Genomic DNA, 16,669 nt, shown 5'->3' on the forward strand with positions numbered 1-16,669 from the left:
GACTAATGAGAGTGCGAACCCGCGCTCCGAGCCACGGTAGATCATCGAGACTCAAGTTTGAGGCCGTGCAGGGCTTCAAGATACACGAGACTTGGTGTTCCGCATTAGGCAATCAGTCATGCCGTTCTTAAATTAGGATCCCGGGATCGAAAGGATCAGAGGGTCAGAGGATCAGAGGATCGGTCTCGCTCGAGAAAGATCGTTGCGTTGGGCGGAACTAGCCTCAAAGGGGGGAATTCTGGCACCAGACCGGTCCCTCGTTCAGTGATGAGGTCGGTGAGGTGAATTTGATACAGATACTTAGACTCGAGTGGTATAGGACCAAGGCCGAGAGTTTGGTGAACAACTAATGTGCGTGTTCCCTGCCAGGGATCTCGCTTCAACTGTTCATGACACACATGAGGAAAAGAAAGACAGGCGCTGTGTCATGGCGAGAATGTACATGGACCTCATTCCGTTGCTATCTGATACCGTCAGTGCTTTGGCTATCATTCGCTTGTTGGTCGCCAAATTGACATCGATCAAACACACTCCCTCAGCGTTATAGCCTACGCACGTCGGTGGCTTTGTGAGTGTAGGGGCTTCGGCCACTTACTTAGATCGGTCGGGCAGAGACTGCCTGCATATCATGGTAGCTGGAATACGACCTGCAATCAAAAGGCTACCTCTATACGGCCGCATACTACGCATCCACATCTAGCAAGTACCTGTATGCGCGACTCCATCGATGGTCTCCAAGATTATCATATACGAGCTGTTAATCTGGTTCAAACCAAGTCGGATATCATGACTGGTAGCATGTCATTTGACGTCCCTCCGGTCTTGCTCGCCTTTCAACCCGTTCCAAGGTTGCTCTTGGACCATTCCGGCAGTATGGTCTTCTTTCTGGTTCTCGTAATCAATCAATGATGTTAGATAGGCCGGACTTCCGATCCAGCTCAAAGTTTGAGCGAAGATGACACAGGAAAAATCCACGGAAGCCTCACTTCTTGTAGTCAAGCGAGGGGAGTCTTTCAATTGCCATGGCAATCCGGGGTTAGGCATAGGGCTCAATCCGTTCAAGATTCCTTCATTCGTCGCACTCGCAACCGGGTGAGTGCGTCCGACTGGCAGAGCAAGAGCTGCCGTTCTGATCATTGTCCACTCCCTATCGGCACTGTCTGCATCTTGTGTTTATGAGGCAGAGACTTGTCAGTATGAGAGTGAAATCATCGACAACGAGTTGTCTTCATCTTCAACTTCCATCTCACTTCCAATGCCTTTCAGCCTCCTCAGATTTCAGATGATCCTTCGGCAAATCAGTTGCTACCTCTTGCTGGGAAACTTCTTCTCCAATCGAGGCTGCTTCCCAATCCGACAAAGATGGCAAAGCTATCACCGCCGATGCCACTGAATCAATCACTCGCTCTGACCTGATGCCGTCGGGAACCATCCGACCCAGCATCAGCCAGTTTCAGCACCTGGCCTCTTGTAAATGGATCGAAGCGCCTTTGCCAACCATTGCCGTCTCCGCATGTCCTGCACATTGGCCACCACCGCATCATCTCGTATGAGCTGGGCGGTCTTACATTTCTGATCCGCCATGAGGTGGACAGCTTTGCTGGCGAAGGAGAATCCCAAGGAGATGGTATCGGCTGCACATCGAACCCATTGGCCCTCTCGCAGAATGATCCTTCTGTGGGCAACAAGGCCTCTCCAACTTCCAACCTGAATATTCACGGGCTTGCAAAGTCAATACTACGAGGCTCTGACCTCGGGATCAAAATCCGCACAATTCAAACCTCGCTGGACCTCGATGAAGTGATGCCCCAGCTTTGCATTTCACAGACACCGAACCTGGTCCCAGCCTACCATGGTGGAGATCGGCTCGAGTGCCTTGAAATGGAAAATGTCACAACTCAGATTGAAGACTGGAAGGGCCGGCACGAACATCATATTGGTGCTTTTGTCAACTTGATCAAGACATTTAGTGACAAGACTCGGCAGATCGGTGGTACCGCCATGATCCGATTCAATCCAGCCACGGATACGGTCGATGCTGATGAGACCCACGGTCTGAACATGCTGCCCGATGATCTCTATGCACTATATGCAAAGGAGACTGAAGTTGACCTCGGTGAAGATATGGTGTCAAGATAGCGAGTCACGATGTGATGCCGAGGGCGTTCCGTTCAAACTATAGGGAGTTCAACAAAGAAAGACGCCACTGTCGTCGGCATCCGAGCGTGTCTTATGACGGTCTGTTCAGGACTTCTGTCCATCCTTCCATTGATAGGGTCATATGCCACCAGCTCATCGATTTCCATCCTGGCTCATTCGTTGTTCACTTGGTCTTTGTTGACCCAATCTGTGTTCCAACTCACTTCCCATTCATGCACCATCCAGGATCAGTCCCGGGAGCCAAATGATCATACGTACTTGCATGGAGATAGTATGCAAGTGTCAAACAAAGCAACCCAGGAACGGAGCCCAAGGCTGGCTCAGCTGACATCTCAATAGAATGCGGGGGGACTTTTTCTCTGCGATCCCCCGGCTTTGCTTTTCCCCTCCTCATCAGCCTCCCACCCCTTACTGCATACGCGGTTGGTTGCCCTGCTTTATCTACACAGACTACATACCAGGCACGATCCCAGCTGCTTTCAATGTTCCATGCACCGTGCCGTCACAAAGTAGATCATAGGATCAGATCCAGAGCCGGACGGGTGCTCTTTGGGCTTTTGCGTTGAATTTCCAAGCTATATCTCCTGTCTTCACATAAAACAGATTATCCTCGAGCGTACACTAAAGACCTCGCTCACATTTCTGCACCCATACCCTGGTGCTGGAAGCCTCCTCGCAATCACTTTTGCTATAACCCAACACCCGGCTCATACATATTTGCCCAGGTACTTGGCTCGCTCGACCAGCTTCGACATTTCAGCGCACGTCTTCCCAACGAGCTACATAGCGGGCCAGCCCCTGTCGAACCCTGCCAGCATCCAAGCTTGATCGTTACTCCCAGTGTCTGAAGACCCATCAGTCTATTTGAGCTCTTCAGTCCCCCTGATTTTTCCAAGAAGACCCCGTCCTCATCATGTCTGAGATGTCATCCAACGGTAACCAGGGCCAGTTGGCAAAGGTCGCTTCCAGTCCCTCCGAGGAGACTTGGATCTCGACTACTTGGAGAGCCCTTCAAGGCATCTTTGTCAGTGATGCCCCGTCTCAAGAGGAGGATGCCGATGCTGTTGTGGGATGGGTGGGTGGACGGAATGGACGACGAAGATGTCGATCAATTGGGGGACGCCATGGGGTTGCTGAGCCAGTCGCTGCTTGATACTCTCGAGTCCAGCTTCGACAAGCGAACCATGACTTCTTCCATGCAGATCGTTTCCACATGCACATGTCGACTTTGATTACATACCAAGTCTTGATGTTCGTACAAGATACCAATGGCGAGATCTAGTTTCGATACAAAAGGAAAATTGCCAATAGAATGTCGAGGCCTTCGCTTTGCCACGGTGAAATTTGATAGTTGGGTACGTCCCATGACAGGAAGAGGTATAAGTACAGGGTAGAATAAAAAAGGTCGCCGCAAAGAAAAACAATATACAGGTACAAGTACAGGACCGTGCATGGTCACATGTGAAGATCAGTCGGCGTCAACGGTAATCGTAGCAGAGAGTCAACGCGGGTTTCTTCCATCAGAAACCTAAGCCTCAACACGAGTCGGAATCTTGACGATACCGCGCTTTCGATCATCCGCAGGGATACCATATCGACGACCGGGAGCCCAAGGAGCACGACCATCGACGCCAACGGTCTCCTTGGTGAACTTGGCATCTTGGATCCGATAGTTGAACCTGCCACCCTCGGGCTCGACGTGTTGGACACTCTTCTCACGTCGAGCTTGTGCCACCTCTCGTCGCTTCTGCTCAGCTTCCTCCTGCTTCTTGAGACGCTCGTTGTGTCGCTCGGTCACAGTGCGACGCTCATTAGGAAAGGCTTTGCGATCGCGTTCGAGCTGAACCAGCTGCGGATGCGGGATACGCACATCTGCAGGCTGCAATACCTGGCGAGCATTTCCTCCCTTCCCGACCCACTCAATGGAATTGGGATTCTGCACAATTTCATCGATCAGATCGGAGGGGTGAGAGATCTTGGCAGCAACATCGTTCTCCAGGGCGGGGGCACCGGAGAAGACGCGACCGGCATCCACTCGGTTAAATGAGCGGGACTCGGGCACAGGGTAGAAGATCTGAGCACCAGTAGAAGGATGAGCGGGGAGATCATTAATTGATTCGTGGTATACTGGACGCTCGCCTTCTTGAGCGAGTGGCGTGGTGGGAACCATTTCGTGAACGGCGCGGGCATAAGGCAAGGCCAATGGTTTTCCCTAAAGTCAGAACCGGGCTTGTTAGCTAACGTAGCCATGCGATGAATGGGTGCATGTGCTAATGTTCCAATTGACAGCATGTAGATCAGGAAAAAGGATGTTTTTAACCAGTCAAGCTAGAGCCTGTGTCTTCAAGACTAATCGATTTTTTTGTTGTCTCATCATATGCGTCGCAGAAATGAAAGACATTCGGAAGGGGTATTTTTCCCCCAAAGGATAGAGAGTAAGCAAGTCTTACCTGTGCGCGTTGCCTCCTCTCCAACTCCACCAATCGAACGACAGCCGCGATGCGCTTCATATCGACGCCAAGCTCAACACTGACGGCGCGAACACTCTTCTTCTTCTCGACGACACGAACGTAAATCTCATTTCGAAGCTCCTCGCTGAGGACACTCTCGCTCAGGAAACTCGAATTTCCAGGAAACGGTCGTAAACTACCCCCAGTGCCACTGTCCCCATCTCGACCAGTCAAGTAATTTGTTTCGCCCGGCGTGTGGTGCTTCAGCGCGGCACCCTTGGTGGTGAGCCATTGGAACATTTGCCGTCGAAGCCTGGTTTGTGGAGCCGGCGTGACAGAGAATTGACGGGACAGGATAGGTGAGGAAAGAGGTGTGGATGTGGATGTGATTGAGCATGTGGAGGAGGATGTGGAGGATGTGAGGTAGGGGAGGAGGGCGTTGGACACACGCCGGGGTTGTATCCGGGGTGCCATCTTGGGAGGGGCAGAAGATCAGGCACTCCGGATAAGATTGGGTATATATAGAGAGATTAAAGTGAAAAAAAAATACAACAGTCAAAGCTGTTGAATGTGTGGCAATGGACCGACTGTTCGCGGCCGTGCGCGACAATGTTTAGGTCGAGGGTTATGCGGATGAGAGAGACGATGTTGGTAAGGGAAGAAACTTTTCCGCGAAGAAAGGTTGTTGGTTTTGTCACGTGACAAGGAGCTGTGCGAGAACAAGCAAGCCGCGACCCGCTCCGGATGTTTACCTGGCAATGTGTTGGCAGCACACTATATGTTGGTGATCCGAGCTTCCAGATGAGATGATAAATCGTGATGTGTATTTTTAAATGCAAAGCTTTTTATCGACATCACCGAGCACTAGCTCAAGATATACAACAGTGCCCTAAGTCAGTCCGAACAACTGTGAATATATTTGCTGCAGCCCTTCCGCTCCCAGCTACTTGACTTGGTGGAACAATGCATGCATCAAAGGACTTCACCTGGGAGGACTGCACTGAAGAACAATAACCTTACCTACTGCAGTAAGCACAGTACCTGATCTCGAACCGGATGAGACGTCCTCAGTAAAAGATATCTGGATGGTGGCAAATCCAAGATGTGCTGGATCTCGCAGCATTAGTACTGGATCGACATGAGCCTGATCGAAACATTGATGCGCGCCTTGAGTCGACCTTCTTGATTGAAGGCCGAGCAGTGGTTGCGAGAGATAACATTTGCCGGTGTGAATGGAATGTAGCAAACGAATATTTTAGATTACACACCTCACTTCATTCATCGGAGGCGGGGGCCAGCCACCTACCTAGGGGTAAAACCTGGTAGTTGCGCCGCTTGATTATGATCTACAAAGTGAATGCATGTGTGCTTAGTGGCGATACGACAGCCCGGTAGCTCACCTTGAACGAACTCCCTTCAAAGGGGTATCTCGCGAGACTACAGACGCACAAGGATTGAACTGAGCATTTTAGCAACAGCAACCAGTCCATTTGATCTCATATACCTGACATGATGAAATGAAGCAAACTTGAATCAATCTCCCAGTCTGACATGATCTGGCCACATTTGCCCAAAGCAAAGACGAAAAAGAGCACGAATACCACCGCCAAGTTGAACCGTGTTATAATCCAATCATTCCAAAAAGGGTAAAGAAGGACCTAGTGGAGGCCCATGGGTTAAGAGCCCTAAGAATGCGGATCGAAAGAAATGCAGGCCTCATCAGCTAAAAATGACCAGAACCCCTTGTCAAATGTCGGAGCAATGCCATCGAGCGCGAGTCCAAGCAAGCAGTGTCAGTGGTCGGCCGCCTGATGGTAGCCCGAGAGAATAGACCATGGTCGAGATGCGCCAGGCAGTGTAGATAGAACCGGTAGTCGAAGGAAATCCTGATGGGTATCAAGGTACCAAGTAGACCCATGATATGGTCCAATGCGCCCATCATCAAGATGCCAGTAAGAACACTCTTCAAAACGCCCCCCACATGCAGTAAGCTGGATGCAGTCGGAACCGTGAAGCAGTCATGAACTACACCGGTGTTGACGCTTGGGCCAGAGTGACGAGACAGAATGTTCACCAAATGATGGACCTCAAGAACAATCTTTGACTGGAAATTAATCAACTGCTGATTAAAGCAGGAGTTGAGAGGAAGCAAGCACTAGCTCAACGAGTAGTGTCGAGCTCTGCCTCGTGGAAAGTCCTGTAGCGAAGAGAGAATTTGCAACTATAGAGCATATAAGAGCCAAAAGAAAAAAAGCCAAAAGGAAGTTCAAGCACCAGGAACGACGTGGAGATGCAGTCCATAAGAAGCCAAGTGGTGAGGAAGTCGCCATTGAGAAAAGTGTCGACCACAAGCACAACCCCGAGGCCAAGACTGCCAAAAAACGACATCTCGATTGCGGGCCACGAAAAAGCCAAATCGGGTGATTGGTGGACCTGAAGGAGATAGGAATAGAGCAAGAAGCGGAGATGAAAAAAAAAGAGAAGCATACGTAGAATAAGCAGAACACGAAACTAACATATGGGTATGGAGGTATTGGTGAACAACGCGAATGGAGAGACAAAATGAGTACGCATCGTATATGCGTCGCTGTGCCCCAACCGTGATAAGAGTACAAGCTTGTAATGACCTGAGAATGCAAATCCTCCCAAGGGATATTAGGAAATAATGAATGGAGAAGAAAAGAGCGCCCCAAGTTCCCATGCAATGAAACATAAGAAGAACAACAATAGCGAGTAACAATTTGACAACACAAGCCACGCGGGGCGAGCAAGAAGGGGAATGATAAGAAAAGTGGTAGGTGGGAAGGATGAACCGTGACGCAAAGCAATTGGAAACCAGAAAAGGACACGAGAATCTCAATATGCCCCCGAGAGTGATGCAGCCACCGAATGCTGATTCTAGCTCGCAAAACAAAAAGGAGCCCCCTGTTGCGCCAGATGTCCCGGATTCATTCGTCAAACGTGCCGGGCATTATCTCGGATGTAATTGTATGAAAGGTTCCATTGGTCTCTAGCGACCCATCATGTAATCGGGGTAGAAGGAGTTGTAGCCATTGAGACTTGGATTTGCGTTGTTGCCCGCAGGAGGTCCGTGGGGCGGGGGCGACATCATGAGTGCATTCCCCCCGGTGGTACGGATGCCGAGACCAGAATTGTGGTTGAAACCACCGTTGCCAACCAAGCCATGCGGGTGACCATTGCCATGAGCTGAATGCAGCGTATTGCCATTGCGTAGTGGCATTGGCATTGCAAGCCCGGGAGGTGCAGCCAGGCCCGGGGGTGGTCCGCTAACCGAAGAGAACATGTGACTGTGCATGCCACTGAGATTATTGCTTCCCGGCGCGATTCCCGGGGCCGGGAGGACATGAGAGGCACTCATGCTGCCAGGCTGTCCTGATCGAACACCAAGTGGATTTTTCGAAAAGCTAAGACGAATGCCGGTCTTGACGCTGTTGGAGAGTTTGTAGCCGTAGAGCTCGTTGAGGGTCTTGCTGGCCATGGCCACTTCGTCAAACTCAACGAAGCACATAGGGCCATTCTGCTTATTACGGAAGCACAATCGCTTGTATCCCCGCTGCTTGGAGAAAAGAGCTTTCAGTTCTTCCTCCGAGGTGTCAGGAGGCAAATTACCCACGTAAAGCGTATTGCATGGGGGGTTCAAGTCGTTCGGATTGGCGGCTGGCAGGCTGTGGCGGGGAGTATGTTGACTACCACCGTACGGGTAGCCCTGACCGTGGCCATGACCATGGCCGTGGCTAGCTGGATAAGCCGAAGATGGACCACTGACGCTTCCCATGCGCTGCCCGGGACCGTTGGAGGAGTAGTTGGGCAACGGCGGGGAGGACATTGCTGTTGACAAGGACAGATTGGCGAATCGACTGGTCGGGATTTGAGGATTTGTTGAACGACGTGGAGCGGAGGCTGAGGCAGAGTGACCGTTCTCTGCGTAACCCACAGGGTCTTTCAGCAACTCGCCAGTCTCCTCGTCCGGGTCCTCGTCGATCATGGATTTACCCGTCACTCGCGGGAGATCACCAACTCCATTGCCGATAGGTGACTGCGGTGAGAACAAATTATGGAGACGTGAGCCGGAGTCGGATGCGGACGGCAGACCTTCGCCAATCACCTGACTGGCCGGGTTCACCGAGGACAGTCTCTCGAGGCTTTGAAAAGTGCCGTTGAATCGAGAGGACTGTCGCGAAAGATGACCATTGGAGGGAACGCTTCCCAGAAGACCACGACTGTTGGTGTGATCTATCGTATTGCGACGGGCATTCGACAGGCTGAATCCGACCGGACCGGGGTACATCTCGACGACCATGTTGGCGTCGTTCTTGGAGTTCGGTTTGCCGTCGAGGAGAGCCCGGGCCTCTTCGGCGGCGGGCAGGGTGTTGAAGCGGGCGATGGCACTGAGGAACCCTTCGTCTTCCGGGTGGTCAGAGGTCACAAAGTCGGCATCCACGAAATCCTTGGCGAAAAGCAACATGCTGCGAAGGGCCTCCTGGCTTGTGTTCCGGGGCAACTTGCGCATCAAGATCGCGCCACCGCCGCTGGCGCGACCAAGGCCATTGAGGCCCTGGAAGTTGCGGTCTGTATCACTGAGGCGCATTCCGCTGTCGAAAGACGAAGAAGCGCTGAGGGGCGAGAATGGATAAGTGAAAGTGGGGGCTAACGATGTAGAAGGTTGAGAAACGGATGGGCTGTAGACGTCGGTCGACATCGCATGCTGAGTTGTCACGGCCGTCGGAGAAGCAGAGGACGAGAGCGGGTGTTGGGGTGGCGATGAACCAGACGACACGGACTCGGTGCGCTGTGTCGTACTAAATGAGCCGGGACTCGTTCGAGTGGACTGGTTCGAGCTGCCGCTCATCGGTATTCCGGAAGCTGGAAGCCGGCGTATGCAACAAGGAATAATGACTGTGGATGATAAAACGAGAGCACTTGAGCAGACCCGCGCCAGGCACAACGCCTCTTTCCACCGGGATCTGAAATCGAAAATTTGATGCGCGCGGGAGAATCAAAAAAAGGATGGAAAGTTGATGGACTTGATGAATCGTTATACGCGATGCCGCGACGATATCGTTGAGCGATGCGGTCAGGTCGAGGGTGGATGGATGGAGTCACGGCTCATCGACAGTGCGAATGGTGGCGCGCGCGCGTGTATGGGATGACGGGATCTCCTTAACCTGCGAACGTTGCGATCGGCGCAGGTGGGCGCAGGTGGGCGGATCGCGATGGAGGGGTTGAGATGATCAGGGTGGACACGATGGAAAGAGAGGCCTCTGAGGATGGAAGTCGACAGATGAGACCTGGATGCCAGATGAAAGGAGGGATCTCGAGGCCGAGACGAGAGGGGTGGGAAAGAATTGGGAAGAGTTGAAGGGGGAGGGGGGGGGAAGAGGAGATCAGAAGTGCGAGAAAAGAGGCCGGAACGGTCGAGTGCTAGTCCACAAGTGCCAGATCCATGGATCTGTTTGCACGACGCGACTATGCAGGACCGACCTGATACCGGGAAATGAATGTCGAGGGTACCAGCCTCCAAGCGGGACAGCAGGTGGGGATGGAATGTCACGACCGCTAATCTGACAATACCTGGTCCATCGATTACACACAGTCGACCACCTGCGGCGCCGCTTGCAGAACGTGGAGTGCGTGCCCCGAAAGCTGGGAATGCCCCCGGTTTTCTTGGCCGGCCCTCCTTTGGGGGACTGGGGGAACCACTTCTCTTCGAAGACCCAACGCGGGAGGGGAGTTGCAGCCTCGAATGATCATGGGTGTTTAGTAGGTTATTGCTATCTACAAACTTGTATATATCCTTGAAGACGGAACAAGAGGTTTCATCTTTCCATCAGCAGAATTTCTGGAGAGATTCTAGAATCATATTGCGGCGGCTGCAGCTTTCCGTTTAGTGTCGACTCTTCTGTGCACGTCCCTGTCTATTGTCAAGTCCGGCCGCACGCAGAAGAACCCTTTGCGGAGCTTCTGTATACCTCGGGCTCTGCGTCTGAGCCACGAGCTCTGCCGCATGCATTCGCTCGAATGCGCACCACCCAGTTCACGGACTGTCAAGGTGGACAAGCAAATCTGGTTAGTGGCGAGAAAAGAGTCGTGATCTGGTCCAGTCATGATGGACTAACACCAAGCCGCACCTACGATAACGTTGGTAGATCGGACCAGGCGCAATGAGCCATAGGCAATGAGCAGTGAACAGCAGGCTGTAGAGTCCGAGTCCAGGCTCGCTGCAAGAGATTCCTGTCCACTACCGTGCCGCAACAATACACTACTCGTCGACTGTGCAGCTCTCTCACGCGGCATACACGTAGCCGGCTCCAGCATGTTCGCGCTTGTATCCTGCTGCGCCGAGCCAACTAGTGAGATCTCGGCAGCATGGGAGTGCCGGCGTACTTGAGCCATGCATCCTAGTCCCCGAATCAGGCTAGGAGCCCTCGGTACCTGGGAAAAAGATACAAGTAGGTAGTACTAGGTACTTCCTAGCTGGAGGGGCTAGAGTGCGTTCAGCAGTGGTGGTAGACTGGTGGTAGTAGGCAGGAGTACTGGATGTGGTAACTATGTAGTATGTAGTATGTACTACATACTTTGTAGTACTATGTACTACAGTAACTATGTAATGAGTATAACTATACTGTGCAAGTGTGTACTGTGTAGTAGTGTGTAGTGGGCGGCATCTATGATCATGTACGGAATGCGCAATATCTGAGATGGCGAATCTGACTCGAACCCAGATACTTGATCTCACAGTAGATTGTCTCAGAGGGATATCGCCAGACGGAGCACAAGTACAATCTATTCGAGTCGGATAACCATTAGCATGATCGTTGCTGCAGCGCCGTCTATGTCATTAGGGCTGGTCCTCGAGTGGCATCATGGCTTATGATATGCGCAATCCCGCAATGCAGAGGGGTCGAACAGAGATAGTGTGTGTATGTGTGTGTAAGAGAGAGAGAGAGAGAGAGAGAGAGAGAGCGGCGATGCTGCTCATTAGGATCGGTCTTGTGAAATACCAACTCTGAAGCGTCAACACTCTTTGTCGGCGCTGAGTTTTACAGGATATCTCTTAGATGCCTAAAGGAGTCCTCAGACGGCCGCACATGATCGTGACACCGGCCATTGTTCCTGTCCCTGCGACCAGACATGTGATCGCGCATCGGGAACCGCATCTGCACCCTGACGGCTGAGGTTGTCAGTCTTGATCAGTCTTCGTCAATACCACTCCCCTTGATCCTCATCGTGAGATGCTCACCCTCCCAAACAAACATCAACCCAGCCCGGTCCCACTCCTCGGTCTCGTCTCGGTCTCGTACAATGGAGATAGCAGTAGTCCGGGTTCAAGTTGACAACTCCCCCCCCCCCCAAAAGCTCCGCTTGTCCCCCAAATCACCTCATCCGTGGGCGATTCAAACTCAAAAGACAAGCGATCCTGCTGGGCGGCTGACCAATTGCCACGGATTCGGCCCCACTTCCGGCAGTGGATTGGCTGGCCGCACAGCGATGGCTTGGGCTTATCGACGGTTGCTGGGGGGCGGTGCGGGTCGCTGGTTGGGCCGTGGCCCCAACGGCGACGCGATGAAAGTGTCTTCGGGGGACCATTTGGTTCCCGATCAGGTCTAGTCACGGTCGCCGGGTCTGTTTCCAGCAGTGGTGCCTGGAGAGGATTCACTAGAATCACGACCAAGTCCAAGTTACTCGACTTGGACTACTAGATTACTACTAGTTGGCAGTTGCTATTGCGGTACTGTAACTACCGTCTGGCGTCTACGGTTACTCCGTTAGTGTTACTGTTCCCTGTTCGTTACAGTCCCAGTCACAGGCGCGTCAGCCTAGCGGGTCCGATAAAGGGAAAACGCTCGGGAGTTGGGCCATAGCAATCACCCAAGCAGTACAGTTGGAAAAGTCACTACTGGTCAGGAACGTTGCTCCGAGATGAAGCCGCCCATTCAAGACGGCGCACCGAGGAACAGTGACGTCGCACCCCCGTCTCAGGGCCGGTGTGCACTGTGCGATACACACATTTGTTGACACCCCCTCGCCAGGGCATTCTCATTAAGCGTTGCACAGCTGCTAGGTGGAATATGAATGCACCCAATGCGCAATTGAAGATTGACTTTGCTGCTACACGATCGCGCGTGTCAAAAGCTTAACCGCCGGGCGCGACGTGTACAGCGTCAGTCCTCACGGGAGGGCGGACTGGTAATCTGAGCCTACCCGGGTAGATGGTTCAGATCTGCAGGGTCCCCCCTCCCCGAGTGACCATCTGATAGACTGTTACGTCCGGACCAAGGATGTGGAACACGGGAGATTCAGGGTTTCAGAAAAATGTGCCCGAGCGACGTGTAAACCAGAGACCGCAGGAGCCAGCTCAACACGCCGGCGACGATACATTTCTTCACATAATGTACATGATGGCAGGGCACTGTCAATACAAAGCTTGCAGTTACACCAGACTCAAATCGAGGGCCCTCCTCGGGAAACAGTCCCAAGTCGCAATAAACGCCATCAATGCCGTAAGATCAATTGTATCGAGTAAAAACAGGAAAAGGTCGGTCGTTCCCTTTGGAGTTCGTCGTGTCTCACAGGGGTCGACCGTTGAGATGGTCTGCTAGCTGCCGCGTGTACGCAGAGCCTGCAACCCGGTAATGTCGAAAGGAGTGCGCGACTCTAGATTCTTCAAGGTGGACGATGCGCATCGAGGGAATCGTGATGCTCACGCCCTGTGGAAAGTGGTGGGCTTCGGTTCGACGAGACCAGCCTAAGTTTCGCGAGCGATTAGCAAGGCTGCCCGGCATAAACGTCGCGCAAAGTTCCAGAGAAATTGTAGCAAGCGCAACACCAGATTCCTCGTTCATCTGCCCAGATATCCATGTGGTATCAAACCCATCCAGCAATTCCCACTTACCATGGTCATCAGCTTCCAAACAGGATCACTGGGCTGGGCGCCGACACCGAGCCAGTACTGAGCGCGTGCTCGGTCCAGCGCAACCTCCTTATAAGGACGAGCTTGCGCATTCTCGTCGTACAGATTCGTGGGCCGCTTGGGGATGGGGTTGTATGTGCCAATAACTTCGAGTGGTTTCGCACCTCGGGCAGATCTGGGGAGCATTCAATTAGCACTTGTGGATCTTCACATCACTCAAAATGCAGAAAACCTCGAATTGACATTGAACACAGCGCGAGTGTAATCGCACTCGATCATGCCAGCATTCAAGCGGAGATCGGGGACAGAGCGGGTCAGGTAAAACGAAGAGTGTAGCCACGTACCGAGCTTGTGCGACCACAATGTTGTAGAACGGCGTGTGCTTGTTGCCAAAGCGCGCCAGGCGAATTCGGAGAACCATCTTGTCGCGAAAGGCGAGTAACCTGTGTTAGACCGAGGGCGTCGTCGTCTTGCTTTTCGAGATCCCTGGCGTTGCTCCGCAAAAGTTCACGAGTCACCCGGCAGAACGGTTGTTCCGGAACCACCTTGTTCCGGCTTAGTGTCAGCGGGGGCATGATGCAATGGGTCTGTATAGTTGATGCTCCAAGTCCGTTGGCCAACAACTTTCTGTCTTCTAACAACCGCTTGCATTGGTATTTTGAATCGTACAAAACTCCTTGTGAGAAACCGACTCAGAGTACAGAAAGGCTTCAGGGCCTTTGTATTTCACCTAACACATTGCATGTTCCGTTCTATCAAAACCAGACACTTCCGGGTTCCACACTTCCAGCTTTCCACCGCCATTCGATACAACAGAATTGCCAGAATGTCTTTAAAAGTACGAAATTGCGCCTTTGAATTGGGTATTTTTAGTGACAGTTTTCTGATCAGACATATGACAATCCAGGCTCTTTCTGCCAAAGATGCAGCGTCTCTTGACAAAGATCTCATGGACGTCAACGTTGGCGGATGGTCTCTCGACCAGCTCATGGAGCTGGCGGGTCTTTCAGTCTCACAAGCAGGTAATCGATGTTAATTGTACCCTTGCTTTCTGCAGAGAGCATATCATTGACACGATGATTTAGTGTGGAGAATGCACCCTTTGAGTCAGGGAAAGAGAGTCCTGGTCGTATGTGGACCAGGAAACAACGGTACGCCGACCAGTATTCCAACCAAGAAATGCAGTGATCTCAGTATTTGAGAAGATCTGGCTAAATCCCAAACAGGCGGAGACGGTCTCGTGGCAGCTCGACACCTCAAGCACTATGGCTATGAGCCCACCATTTACTACCCCAAAGAAGGGAAGAACGAGCTGTACCAGGTAAGCGTAATCGATATCAGAGATCTGAGCAGTATTTCATCATCTGACCATATCTGAATATTGAAGCGGCTCAAAACCCAACTTCAGAATCTGTCAGTACCGTTCACAGATGATCTAACCTCGGGGTTGTCCCAATCCGACCTATTGATTGACGCCATCTTCGGGTTCTCATTTGGTGGACCCTTACGCGATCCTTTCGGATCGATCATCTCGCAGATCGAGAATGCGAAGATTCCGGTCCTCAGCGTAGACGCTCCCAGCTCTTGGGACATCAATTCCGGACCTCCTTCGTCTGGACCTGGCGCAAAATTCATGCCACAGGCGTTGATTAGTCTGACTGCACCCAAGCCTTGCGTGAAATACTATCAAGGCAGACACTTTATCGGTGGCCGATTCCTGACAACGTCCATCGCTGAGAAGTATGGCTTGGTGTGCCCTGACTATCAAGGTATCGACCAGGTGGTCGAGGTCTTCAAGGACGGGGACGGCGAGTTCCGATATGCCCCTAAAGAGGAGTCGAAATATTGACCAGTGACATCTCGAACAGTTGGTGTCGAGTGTATTGCAGGTGAATCTCAACAGTGCAATGCGACCAATACATAATCAATGTGAAGTTTCCCGTGGTTCTCGGCCGCTGGGCCTCACAAGCAGTAGATGTCCGTCTGGACGTAGTCAATTCGTCTGCGCTGGCGCTTGCAGCTCTTACCAGCCGTGTATGACCTACCGAGTGACTTGCAAGCGCGCACACCGCGAGTCGGGGCCAAACCAAATCGACTTCTCGAAATCGATGCCCTGAAGCCCCACTGTGACTGCAAAAAGGACATGGTCGACGGAATTGTGTGTATTCCCACCAGTGGCACAAGCGCGTGGGGTTCGATAGGAAAGATGAGGGGGGAGGGGGCCTTGAAAGGTACTTCACATTGTAAGCTGGCTTCACCAGAGCCCGGCTGAAGTATGATGAGACGGGACAACTCAGCCTGATCCGACAGGACGCTAATTAAGTCGAAGGGACGTCTGGTGAGACAATAATTGGGTATTCACGTTAGTTCCGATCTTGAAGCGTCGCCGAGCAGATGATCACGATGATGGCTCGAAGTTCACGCCCAGCTGAAGATCTGCAGTTGCGCCCAAACCTATATCTTGAGAAATAGTGTTTCATGGGCATACAAAATGCAGTGCGGAGTATGGAAGTCGGCTGAGTAAGTGTGTTGTTGGTGGCTGCCTGAACAACTACTTGTTTCACTCCACTTTTCGGCCTTCGCTTCGAGTGGACTACACTGAATAGTGAACACTCTGCATATACTACTCTTGGGAGAGATGCCCATGCTAAATTGCGTAGATGGAAAATCGCCATTTGCTAATATTGAATGAATTTTATCTTAGCTGAATCGCATGTTCCGGACTTCTCTCAAAGGGGACCGTCGTTGGACCGATCAAGACCACTGGGTCCTGGTTGGGAGGGGGTATTTTTGTTTTAGCGCCAACTGCATGTGAGGCTTCTCGGGCTTTTCCAAAATGATCGAGGGGCTTTGTGGTAGTTCGTATTCACGCATACCTAGAGAGAGATAGCAACGATAGAGGCTTTCGGCATCGCCGTGAAATACGCCTTTTGTCGGTCGAAGGTTCCTCAACTGGACTCCAGTCAGACTATATAAGGTCGTGGTGGCGGCCCTTCAAAATTACGATGCGTTAACATCTCAGTCGTCATTTTCGTCGAAGACGACTGCTTCACAAGTAGGTAAGCTAGACACAGACCTTCCAACTTAGCCGTGTGCTCTGTTATCGCCATATTCCATCACTCACAGT

The 16,669-nt window shown here is 52.0% G+C and overlaps 6 protein-coding genes across 6 annotated transcripts; 3 read left to right on the forward strand and 3 right to left on the reverse strand.

The window, feature by feature from the left end:
• Positions 1-955: 955 nt before the first annotated feature.
• N7539_000264 (geranylgeranyl pyrophosphate synthetase) lies at positions 956-2,139 on the forward strand (the record flags this gene model as incomplete). The annotated part of the gene is made up of 2 exons (XM_056929868.1): positions 956-1,092; positions 1,458-2,139. 2 exons carry the CDS (start codon positions 956-958, stop codon positions 2,137-2,139), a joined length of 819 nt encoding a protein of 272 aa, XP_056794161.1.
• Positions 2,140-3,073: 934 nt separating this feature from the next.
• On the forward strand, positions 3,074-3,313 carry N7539_000265 (uncharacterized protein; the record flags this gene model as incomplete). Its single annotated transcript, XM_056929869.1, has 1 exon — positions 3,074-3,313. One exon carries the CDS (start codon positions 3,074-3,076, stop codon positions 3,311-3,313), a length of 240 nt encoding a protein of 79 aa, XP_056794162.1.
• A 375-nt stretch (positions 3,314-3,688) lies between these two features.
• On the reverse strand, positions 3,689-5,084 carry N7539_000266 (mitochondrial 37S ribosomal protein mS45; the record flags this gene model as incomplete). The annotated part of the gene is made up of 2 exons (XM_056929870.1): positions 3,689-4,372; positions 4,611-5,084. 2 exons carry the CDS (start codon positions 5,082-5,084, stop codon positions 3,689-3,691), a joined length of 1,158 nt encoding a protein of 385 aa, XP_056794163.1.
• A 2,536-nt stretch (positions 5,085-7,620) lies between these two features.
• Positions 7,621-9,480, reverse strand: N7539_000267 (RNA-binding protein; the record flags this gene model as incomplete). Its single annotated transcript, XM_056929871.1, has 1 exon — positions 7,621-9,480. One exon carries the CDS (start codon positions 9,478-9,480, stop codon positions 7,621-7,623), a length of 1,860 nt encoding a protein of 619 aa, XP_056794164.1.
• A 3,852-nt stretch (positions 9,481-13,332) lies between these two features.
• N7539_000268 (mitochondrial 37S ribosomal protein bS16m) lies at positions 13,333-13,963 on the reverse strand (the record flags this gene model as incomplete). The annotated part of the gene is made up of 3 exons (XM_056929872.1): positions 13,333-13,377; positions 13,525-13,717; positions 13,887-13,963. The coding sequence occupies 3 exons, from the start codon at positions 13,961-13,963 to the stop codon at positions 13,333-13,335; spliced, it is 315 nt and encodes a 104-aa protein (XP_056794165.1).
• A 474-nt stretch (positions 13,964-14,437) lies between these two features.
• N7539_000269 (NADHX epimerase) lies at positions 14,438-15,391 on the forward strand (the record flags this gene model as incomplete). The annotated part of the gene is made up of 4 exons (XM_056929873.1): positions 14,438-14,564; positions 14,628-14,693; positions 14,769-14,863; positions 14,930-15,391. 4 exons carry the CDS (start codon positions 14,438-14,440, stop codon positions 15,389-15,391), a joined length of 750 nt encoding a protein of 249 aa, XP_056794166.1.
• Positions 15,392-16,669: the final 1,278 nt, after the last annotated feature.

This window comes from Penicillium diatomitis (assembly GCF_028827545.1).
Source record: "Penicillium diatomitis strain IBT 30728 chromosome Unknown utg000001l_segment0_segment0, whole genome shotgun sequence".
Lineage (NCBI taxonomy): Eukaryota > Fungi > Ascomycota > Eurotiomycetes > Eurotiales > Aspergillaceae > Penicillium > Penicillium diatomitis.